This window comes from Etheostoma cragini, chromosome 16 (genome assembly GCF_013103735.1).
Source record: "Etheostoma cragini isolate CJK2018 chromosome 16, CSU_Ecrag_1.0, whole genome shotgun sequence".
In the NCBI taxonomy this organism is placed as follows: Eukaryota; Metazoa; Chordata; class Actinopteri; order Perciformes; family Percidae; genus Etheostoma; species Etheostoma cragini.
This window is the reverse complement of record NC_048422.1, coordinates 14,109,448-14,120,710: the sequence shown is the minus strand read 5'-3', so window position 1 is coordinate 14,120,710 and position 11,263 is coordinate 14,109,448. Positions and strand designations below refer to the sequence as shown.

The following is an 11,263-nucleotide window of genomic DNA, read 5'->3' as shown; positions in this document are numbered from 1 at the left end:
CCCCCCCCCCCCCCCGGAGCTGCATGTGCCACTTCACTTCTGCACCACACTGTGGTTTGTAACAGTTTAAACTGTCACTACCCATCACCACCCAGGGTGGCCCGAACAAGCCCGTTCTAAAAAGCACTTATATAGGGCAAGATTTCAGTTAGTGAAAATCTGTGTGAAACAAAGTGTGTCTTACCTGAAGGCATAAGGGGAGGAATAGTAGGATGCAAGTCTCTGTTGCAATAGTCCAGATCCGTGCAACACTCAATAGCTCTCCTCAAACGTGCATTCCCCGTGTCCTAACACACACACGCACACGCACACACACACACACATTAATTCTACACAACAGTAATGAAGACACAGAAGTATCAAATATTTACAGCCACACTTATTCCTAATGAGTACATTTTACATTTTTCCACTGTGAGTAAAGATAGCGGGGCTGGACATGTTTGATTTAAATAGGTCTCGTAAAGAGCTGTGGTGAGCTCGCAAAGCTCATAAAGGCTTAACAACGGCTCATGAAGAAGTAAAACTCATCCACAGACAAGTGCAGAAACAGGCAGAAATGCAAACACATACATACACATATACAGCTGACTTACTCTGCACTGGAACTCAGAGCCGGCAAGACGCAAACAACCTGCAGTGTGTACCTCCAAACCCCCCTTCTCCTCCTCCACCATGGTGAAGCAGTAACCATCGGTCCTACCGAAATGCACATGACATCATCACATGAGTAAACATAGTCTTGGAGTCTTTTCACCAACATCATCATCATCATCAGGGTTGGGATTATTTAGTATATAGTATTTTATTGAATCTAAATACAGTATTGAAACTGCTTATTGAGATTAAAGTGTGAATAAGCTGTGTGAGATATCTCATTAAAGAATGTAGATAAAGTAAACATTTGTGTACTTCTGATTGGGTAATTAAGGTCTCTCAAATAATTACCTTGAATAACTATTTGTTTTTAAAAGCCTTTATCTATGGAGTTTCACCATACTTGCAAGTGTTGTTGTATTGGGGGCAGTGGGGGTAGCAGTCACACCAAAGCACTTTCTGAGCGGTAACTGTGGCTGTCCTGCTGCTCATCTCCGCCCTTCGCTCCGATCCCCCCTTCCATCCGTTCTTCAGCAGCATGGTGTCCAACATGTTGGCTGTACAGAGAGAGAGAGAAAAACTGGACTAAGCACCACTGCAGACCATAAAATCTGGACACTCCTTACTAAAGATGGTATAAATCAAAGAATCCAAACAACATTTCTTCTAATTGCAAAAGGGTATTTTGAATTATATAGTTTTGTCTGTCAATCCACAGAATGGGTGAATATTTGCTGCTGAATGCAACAATGCTCAATGTACCTGCATGAAGTCGTGAACCAGAATAACACTACGACCAGAAAGAAGGCGTTGTGCCTGAATGCCTGCGTGTGTGCGTGTTTATAGTGCTTTTGAAACGTGTAAGTGAGCAGTCCGTTGGTGTAGTATTTAAGAGAATCTATAAACCATATTTGATGCAGATACAAAACTTTCAGTGCCTGAGATATTAAGTATCAGTAATGGTATACTTAGTGATGATCAGAATAATTTATTGTCAAGAAAACTGATAATCATGTTTAAAATGTTTAAATAAACCTGGTAAAAATTGAACTAGTCTATGATGAAACACTTTAAAACATACATACAGTACATACTAACAAATAAACAGGAAAAAGTACATAGTCCTTGTAATGTGTTGATTAGCTCTTTTCTACCTTTTATTCACTCTGCCTGCACAATAGAGATCATTTCCATCCTAGAATCAATCTCCAAATAGCACAGAACAGTTGACAGACATAATTATTTTGTTGTCAAAACTACAAAAAAGCAGGTTATAAAGTATATAGGTTACAGGATATACTATGTGATGATTTAGTGTTTATCTTTTGAGAGGAGGAATAACATACAACATAACAACTGCTAAAACAGAGTCAAATGTTTGATTATGAAGGAATATCTAGGCACCAATTAGAGTTTTAAATAATTAATATCCCAAAAGAAATAACAACAACCACTGATTTATAATTTCATTTTTCATAGAAATACTCGTACACTGTTGTATCTTTGTACATTAATAATGGTCATTGTCAAATGTTTAAAAAGTGTTAAATATTTTATAAGAAATGCCTACAGTGAATTTTCATTAAGAATTGTTATTAATACAATGGGCAACCTTTTTTAGTAACTGAAGGTGTGTACATTCATCAGAGGAGAACAAAACCAGTTCAGACAGCAGCTCGTCCCTGAAGACCTCTGTGGTCAGAGAGCTGAACAGTGTTGTGCCACACTAGATGGATGTCTTCTTTTTGCTTTTTTTCTTAAGCTCTTTATTTCAATATTTAAAGCTTGAGAAAAAAATGGCAATTTCAAAAACAGTAAGCCCAAGCATTCATCCGTATTGAAAATCCGGAGTTAATTTGCATAACAAAGAACATTTACAAGCAACTATAAAACTATGAAAGCTGAGACATCTCAGGTTTATATCCATACATTACATCCATCCATCCTTAAAGTCCAAGAATAGCTTTCTATACTGTGGATGGGTATCACTATAAGAGGTGCAAGTAGATCTAAGCAGTGCAACAGCCTGAAAGCCAACCAGCCATTAAAAAAGGGACATGGGTAATCCTCCAGAGGACTATGTGATGAAAAGGCTGACTCGGACTGTGGTACAGTATTTTAACACACTGGCCTGTTCTTTGAGTGGAGGTTTGGGGGAGGTGCTCTAATCCTCTCACACAGTGGCCTTGGCTTGTCGATCAAATCTCCTTTGAAAGTTTGCACACACACAAAAAAAAAAAAAGAAAATGGGAATGTTTCATGAAGTTGTCAGACGTTCAGATACATTCTGTCCATATCAGCTCTGTTTTTGTCAAAATTTGACAAAGGCAGTGAGCAAAGAAGACTGGGGCAGGTCATTCCGGGGAGAAGTGTTACAGGCAAATGTTAGAATACTGCTTTGGAGTAAATGAGTAAAAGTGAACATGGAAACTTAGATGATCAAGAGCAACTGCCTTAGAAATCATTTAAAAAATGCAGAAATGCCCCTCACAGTTTCACATGAAGAATGCAAATTAGGTGCACAGCACACTGCACAAATGCTGCCCGCAACGTAACACTGCACTACACTACATGCATTTTAACCCCTCGCTACTCACTACAAAACACTGGGCATTTTGTATGTATACAGTAGCAAATACTTTATATATTCTCCAACCTACTTTCTGTACCATATAATTTGGTAAATTTAAACAAGAAGATTTTTTTTCATCTTCTTTCTACAACAGGCTTACAATAGCTTTAAAGGGGAACTATGCAGCTGTTTTTTTAGCCTAATTTACCTTAACTGAACAGCTTTGGAGTAATTGGAATGGTTATATGAAGTTTTTTGAGTTGAACGGTGGTTGTCATGCTACCCCGTAGCGCCTGCGAGCGGAAAAGCCACCCTTGCAACTTTCGGCCGGAAAGTTGCCGGACTTAGCGTCAAGAAGTATTGCGTGATATCAGGTCTTGCGATGTAAAAAATTGCTTCACGGCACTGCACATTTACGCCCATTCAGAAACCATTTAACAAGGTAGCGATGGAGGTTTTCCACGCTATCGTCATGGCTAAGCCGGCTGAAAAGAAACAGAAAGCTAGGAAAGCATTGTCAAAGGAACAGAGAAAGCAGGAGACTGACCAAGTTAAGAGTTAGACACAAGTAAACATAGGAGTTGCAAAATATCCATTCCAAAGCTAAAGGAGGAGTAACCTGGGGGAGCAAAATACACCAAGCATATGCTTGGTGTATTTATAAGAGCAGGTTTACTACAGATTTACTGTGTATTAAACAGGCCATTAAAGAGGCTATAGGATATAAAGCCAGAAGGAGGCTTACAGTACGGGAGGGGCCGTTTAGTACAAGTTCTACTAACAGAGTTCATTCCTTAACTAAAACACCACATTGATTAGAGGAAAAAGCATCCAGGTATAAAATTGGCTACCCTGAGATGATGGACCTGAAGGTAAAAAGATTTAAAACTTAACTTAATAGATTTGGGTGTATTAATTATAAAAGATTAAGTTATTGTTATCATTGATACCCAACAGCGTACCATTGTTTTTCACAAACACATAATTGCACTCACTTAATTTTCTCTTTGTCTCTGTCTCACACACATATGCACGCACGCTGTGTCAGCTACGGGGCACACTCAAGGTCACCCCGAAATCTGATCTGCATCCCCCACACATTCCACAGGCTGTTTCTCAAACTACAAACACACACAATTTATTGCTCCAGCTGGAAAACCTTGAGTCACAGCTCGTCACCGTCAGTGGCACTGCATCTTTGGGCACGTTGCACCGGCTTCAGCTATTTTCTTATAAATGTAGCTGAATTAGTGATGACAGTACATGAGCTGTCTTCGGGGACGCGTTTGTCATCTCTAGCCAAGAACTATTAGAGTGGTCTGTGACACTTCCTATGTTTCCTTCCTTCCTTCCTAAGTTTTCTGTGGTGACAGAGGTCAGAGGACTGTGTGTCAATACTATAATCATATTAACACATAGGAATTAAATAGCCATTGGAATTTTCACACCAGAATGAATCCTTAACATACACCTCTGGTCCAACTCAGACACATAGGTGATGTATACTGGCGTCATTGGGTGTTTTGGGTCTCAAAACATCATACACCCTTATCCAGGAGACACAGCCAGGGTTGATCTGGTCTGTGCCCGAGTAGCTTGTATGATCCACGGATTGCCCTACTTGATCCACAGCCATCTTGGCGCCTTTTCGGCGGCGTTAGGGATGTTCTTGACGGTTTTCCTGATGTGCAGTCCCTTCACTCCCAGTATCTTGAGGGCCCTGCTGAGTGACCGGCCTCCTCCATCCGGTCTTTCCAGGGTACAGTAAACTCCAGCAGGACCACTTGCCTTGTTGTTTCTGACACCAGGACAATGTCTGGCCTGAGCATGGGCACTGTGATGTTTTCTGGGAATTTGAGCTGTCTCCTTAGGTCGACCTTCAGCTGCCAGTTCGTGCTGTTTCGAGCAGCCCCCTGTAATAAACTGCTCTTGCATTAAGTTATATGTAGAAAAAAGGCAGATCTTTGAGAATAACTAGTTGTACCACAAGAGTCAGGGAGGAGTCTGAGAATGTGCTATGTGACCTTGATCCTTTAACTCTGAAACTAAAGCCAATGGGTTCCTTCTTCTGCATATAGAAGCATTTATGTGAAGTTGTGTCCCATTAAAATGTATCAGCAATGTAAATGAATCAGCAGGTATTTGCAGAATATCCTCTATTAATCTCAAAATGTAATTTCTGATAAATATTCATATTGTCCACAGGTACTCTGGATTGGTTCTGTGCACTCAAGATAGAAGTGTGTGACTGTGACGCCTGAAATCGAGACAGACACTGGCAATCAATAGATATGCTGTTATGGTATTGGGTGTGGTTTTTCCATCAAGAGATTACGGGAAATCAATGCAAAACAGAATTACTGCCATTAACAGCGAAGTTGGTGAAGTTAGGAGTGAAATGTTGACAGGGGAATTTCATGCCCGGGAAAATAAACTGCATAAAGTGCTCCAATTAACACGGGTGTTTCACAAGAGCTGACTTCACAGCACTACAGCCATTTAATCTGTGAGCTGAGACCTTTACACAGACTGTTCATCACAGGCAAAGAGGAGGACATGAGAGAAAAAGGAGATAAGTTAATCCAGGTGGCCGTTATAAATCACCTCCTCAAAGGAGACATCTTCACCAGTGTCTCCAGAGTGCACTCTGACCCCAAGAGGGTCACAACCGACCTGGAAAAAGGCCATACCTCCTCCTCCACCCGACCACCGCACCCTCATCCCTCTTAACCCCCCTACAGGCTTCAAAGGACTCTGCCACATGAGAGACACACACACACGCACACACACACACACGCACACATTTTGTGCATGCGTCACGCAAGACTTTGTCCAAAGGAAGAGCACATTCCTCACTCTCTTCTCCATCTCTGCTGTTGTTGCTACACCCATATCAGGTCATCCGTTTCCCCGGTACAGCATATAGCAACCTGTTCTGTGTTTACTGGCCGTGAACAGTCTGCCTTGGTGGAGGAATGAGACGGCCACTTTGAAGGCTTGCACGACGCACAGCAAGAATGCCACAACCAATTAATAGAGAGGGGACCTGTCTGTTGTAGACCCTGCTCCACATTGTACCCTAACCCTACCTTCAGAAAAACTAGCTCAACTGTCAGGGATTCACAAAGTTTGCACAGAGAGAACTTTCCACAATTATGTGAAAACAGCAGAGTGCTGCTACATCCACAGGAAAATGGTTAAACACACAGCAGACACATAGGCAAACTGACTTCTGCTATATTCCAATAAATGCAAAGAACAGAGAGAGACAGACACACAATTGCATCATAAAGTGAACAACTATTGTGCATTGAGATTTATTGAAATTACTGATAAATCACAGAAAGCCATACATATGAATGCACAAATTATCTTGCATTTAAAGGGGTAGCAAAAACACTGATTTAGGTGGATAGTTCTCTTAACCATATTCTGAGGATGATACATGTTCATTTCTTTAAAAACAAGCATTTATCAGAAAAATTAGGTCGTGATTAGAAAAGATCCTTTCTGTAAAATTGGGTGTTTTTGCCAACATGACAATTTCCATATTTATTTTCATCTTTTCCTTTTCATGTATAGTTGTATATAATATTCGATAATGTCTTTGTGAGTCTCTGTGTAGTTGTACAAATACTTTTCTTGCCCTTGTACTGTACTTCCAAATAACAATGCAGCACTTGAACCTACAGTACCAATAAAAAAAAACAACTTAACATTCACATTACGTTAAATGACATACAACATGCATGCAGACAAAAAGACACAACACAAACTCACACACACAGAACAGGTGTGAATGCTGGCATTTTATGAAACCAAGGCTTTGTATTGACCACAGTGTGGTGTACTGTTTCTTGACACTCTTCCCAGCACACTATCTTATCTTCTGTTATTTATTCCTGCTCTTGTGAAGTTCCAGATAGTTTTTTCCAACATTGCCTTTCCAAAATGCTCATCAGTTCATCTCCCTGCTTGTCTATCTATCCATGCGGTCTGGACTTACTGGAAAAAGCCACAAACCACTGACTAATGCTGGGCTCCATTACAGACATATTGAGAGACTGCAGCCACAATTTGTCATTTTTACCCCACAATATCACCTCTGCCAAAAGGGAGCGTTCTTTCCTCATGGTTTCCAACATCTCTACAACTTAAAAAAAACAGATAAGTTTTAGCTTGATACAATCTTTGATTTCCAAGAATACACATTTTTTCTTTTCAACCAAAACTACCATATTATTCTGTGTTATTGCATCGGGAAAGCACTAAGCATCTCACAAGGCAAATATACTCATATGGTGCACATGAATAACTATCTCACGCATGTGCACATGCACGCACGCACACACGCACACACACACACACACACACACACGCCTGATCACTGGAGCAGCACATCTGCCTAGGGATCATATTCAGTGTGGGGGAACCGTATCCACATCGTGACAGGAAGCAACACACAGAAGGCTGGAGAATGCCTGGTCCTGCAGAGGACCAACTGCTGCTGTTTTGTACTTCTGGACCACGGCACCATACTAAACTCTGACCTTATATCAAAACACTCAAGCTCCCCACAGATTTCTTCCAAAGAGCAAGAAATGTAGTTCATGCTACGTAACACTTTCTCTCTTAAACCGTTAAAGAAACATTGTATACATGTAGTCAGATAGATGTCCTACACTTGGAATCCTCATCAACAGGGTTACACATAAACCGGTTCTATGATAAAACCAAAAAACAACAAGTTCTCATTGAAATGCATACTTTAAATGTACAACAAATACAAATAACCCTTACAGAAAATCACACTTATCCTGTTTCCCCTTCTCATAAATTCAAACTAGTAATTAGAATTGGTCTGTTTCCCAAAGAAGAAACAAAAAACTCCTCCTTTAAACTCCTTCATACTGGTATAACTGAAGTAGAGATACAGAAAACAGATGGCTGCTGATAAAAACGATCTAATATCCCTTCTGAATGCTCCTACGGAGACACACTGACATTTTCAAATATTCAAAGAACGCTGTGAAGGAAAACACTACACATTGTACTTGAAAGAGTCCTGTTGATTACACATGTCTGTTCAGAAGAACAGCAGAATTACTTTAGCGGTGTTAAGTGAACCTGTTGGCCTTCTGTTTTTTCATGTCATTGGATGAGATTAAAAACCGGTTCCGTTTGTGAGTGCAGTGTCGCTCTTGGTGGTTTGGCCCGGAAAATCTCACCTTCTCAATGTAGAACATATACACTCGTATTTGCAGCTATGAGCTAGACAAGTTGGGTTTTCATGGTTACTCAGCAGTTTGATGTTCCAAACAGAGGACAAAGTGAAACCAAAAATGTGGATAGAGGAAATTAGCCAAAACTACGGTGGCCGACAGGGGCAAATGCTCTGCAACTTCAGAAAACACATGCAAATAGACAAAACACAAGCAAAGAAAACAACTTCATTAATTTGACAACACATGTGCAGCATTCAGCAAACGCACTGCATAAATACACAACACAACCAAATACATAAACGCGATGCAAATAAAAAACAATGCAAAAAGAAAAGCACACAAACCACAAAAACAGATGCACCAAAAACAAAACATTAAAAAAAAAGCATCCGGATTACACAACGGAAGTTCTCCAGGCCTCTAGAGAGCGCAGCTAAGTGGAAGAGCTGGATTTTTGACCCCACGAAACGAGAGAGAGAGCGAGCAGACTAGGTTTTAGTTTGGAAACAGGTATAAAAGATAGTACTTAAAGATAGTGGCAACATTAAAAGGTTAGTATTCATTCATAGTGTTCCTTCTAGAGGCCTGGAGAACTTCCGTTGTGTAATCTAGATGCAGCATTTTTTGATGCATTTGTTTTCATTGTGTTCTTTCGTTTTTTATTTGCATCGCGTTGTCTTTCTTTTGTTGTCTTGTATGTATTTGAATTGCGTTTATGTACTTGGTTGTGTTGTGTGTGAATGCAGCGCATTTGTTGAATGCTGCGCATGTATTGTCAAATTAATGAAGTTGTTTTTCTTTTTGCATCACTTCTTTTTTCAGGGTTTGTGTGCTTTTCTTTTTGCATCGTTTTATATTTGCACTGCGTGTATGTATTTGGTTGTGTAGTGTGTATTTGCATTGCGTTTATGTATTTGGTTGTGTTGTGTGTAGATGCAGCGTGTTTGCTGAATGCTGCACATGTGTTGTCAAATTAATGAAGTTGTTTTCTTAATTTGCTTGTTTTTTGTCTATCTGCATATTTTTCTGAAGTTGCAGGGCGTATAAAACCAATTTAATTTCAAAACAAATGTAACCATCATAAAGTATATTATCAAAGATGCAACCAACTTTTTTATATTTCCACTGCAGGAAGAATGGGACTAGGGCTCATCTACTCTCTGTGAACCTCACCAGCCTATAGAAACAGGTGGCAAATTGACCGTGCGGTTTAGATTTATGGGCAACCTCCCACATGTTTTACTCATTTGGGAGACCTTTAGAAAGATCAGTTCACAGAGGAAACTGAAAAAGCAACTGGTGACTCAAGTATTGGTTGAGTGAAACAGTGCGGACAGAAGGAGTAAAACTGAACTAGCTCAACACAGCAGGAAGAGTTTTGGTATGGAATCTTTTCAAGAGGGCTCACAGCTTTAGTCTGCACTGGCAAAACAAGTAGAAACTTTGCATCCCATCACTTTCTAGTTAGACTGTTGGAAGAATAAGAACCAATGCTACTCTTCACACATGATTCTGTTTAAATTCCATCTTCCCACATCCGTTTTATGTGTGTGACCCTCAAACACGCTGGACTGATACTGGATGAGAAGTTAAACACACAAGCTCAGCGCTCAGATAAGAAAAAAGAAACTTCTCAGCAGAAACATTCATCAGCTGCTGAGGTATTTCCCGACCAACTGCAAAAGTTACAGCTAGCTCTGAACTACTCAGTTGGTCTGGGATTTTACAGCTGGTCTTCATTTGTGACACTTTCAGTGAAGCATCTCTTTGTAACCAGAATAAAAATCAATCTATTTGTGCTCCAATGTGCGGTTGATTATATTCATATATTCACCTACCTATTGTTCCTGCTTTTGAATTTTAACAAAAGCTTTCTTTGTTTAAGAACTTTCCAAAAATGTATTAATGACAATTTTGTTAATATACTGTTAAAGCTTTGGTCTGAGATGTCTTTTTGTTTCACTTGTTTGTCTATCCAACAGTCCAATACCTTCATGTATGCAGTTTACTACCACATAAGACAAAGGAAATGACAAACTATTAGCCGCACATACATTTTTTTGCCGACTACTTGATGAATTGTTTAAAAAGCCACCATTGGAAACTTAAAGATTATAAAGGCAAAAATTGTATGTTTGTGACAGATCCGCGTAAATAAATGGCAAATTAGATGTTTTAACATGCATACATCAAATACTATAGACTGTATAAAAGAAGTGACATTGCCACAAATATCACCCATAGATTTGTGGAATACCGTTTTGATACCTGAGTTTGGCATTTTGCCGTAGCCATCTTTGTTTTTTGGAGAAATAACCATATTTAGATGAGAGGGCGGAGCTAAGTCATCCCCTAACACTAGCTGGATTGGTGAGCAAGGTGCATCTGTAATTTATGTCAACTGTGATTTTAATTAATTTTGGCAAGCAAAAAATGGCTTAAAGCAAAATGCACTTACTAAAAAAAAATTAACAGCCAATTCCGGTCTTTTAGTACATCAGAACAAAACATTTTTAAGTGACCAAAATGTTACAATTATTTCAATAAACTGAAATCCCACTGTGCAAGGGTCAACGTTCTAAGACAGAAACACAAACAACATTTAAAAACAAGTTCACGACTAATTAAATGAAAACGGTTCCATGCACACGCATTGCTAAGCCTCTGTTCTGATTGACAAGTCGCTAGTCAATCATAATGTAGCCATGCCTTAAAGCATACCCTGCTTTATCGTCCATTTTACTCTAAATGGGACCATCATTACTAAATGAACTAAATGCCAATCTAGAGATTGAAACTATAAACTCATTAGATAAAAAGGTTAAGAAGTATGGTCAATTCTATACAACCAGACTTCTTTTTGCAACCA

General features: G+C 39.5%; 1 protein-coding gene across 1 annotated transcript in view; it reads right to left on the bottom strand.

Annotated features, from left to right (window-relative positions):
• bmpr1bb (bone morphogenetic protein receptor, type IBb) overlaps nucleotides 1-11,263 on the bottom strand; it is a 50,396-nt gene that overhangs the window by 5,442 nt on the left and 33,691 nt on the right. The window contains exons 5-7 of the mRNA XM_034896933.1: nucleotides 1,001-1,154; nucleotides 597-699; nucleotides 185-287 (exon numbers count right to left, since the gene is read on the bottom strand). Of these exons, the coding sequence (XP_034752824.1) occupies nucleotides 185-287; nucleotides 597-699; nucleotides 1,001-1,154 (360 nt within the window). The remainder of the gene's footprint in view (nucleotides 1-184; nucleotides 288-596; nucleotides 700-1,000; nucleotides 1,155-11,263) is intronic.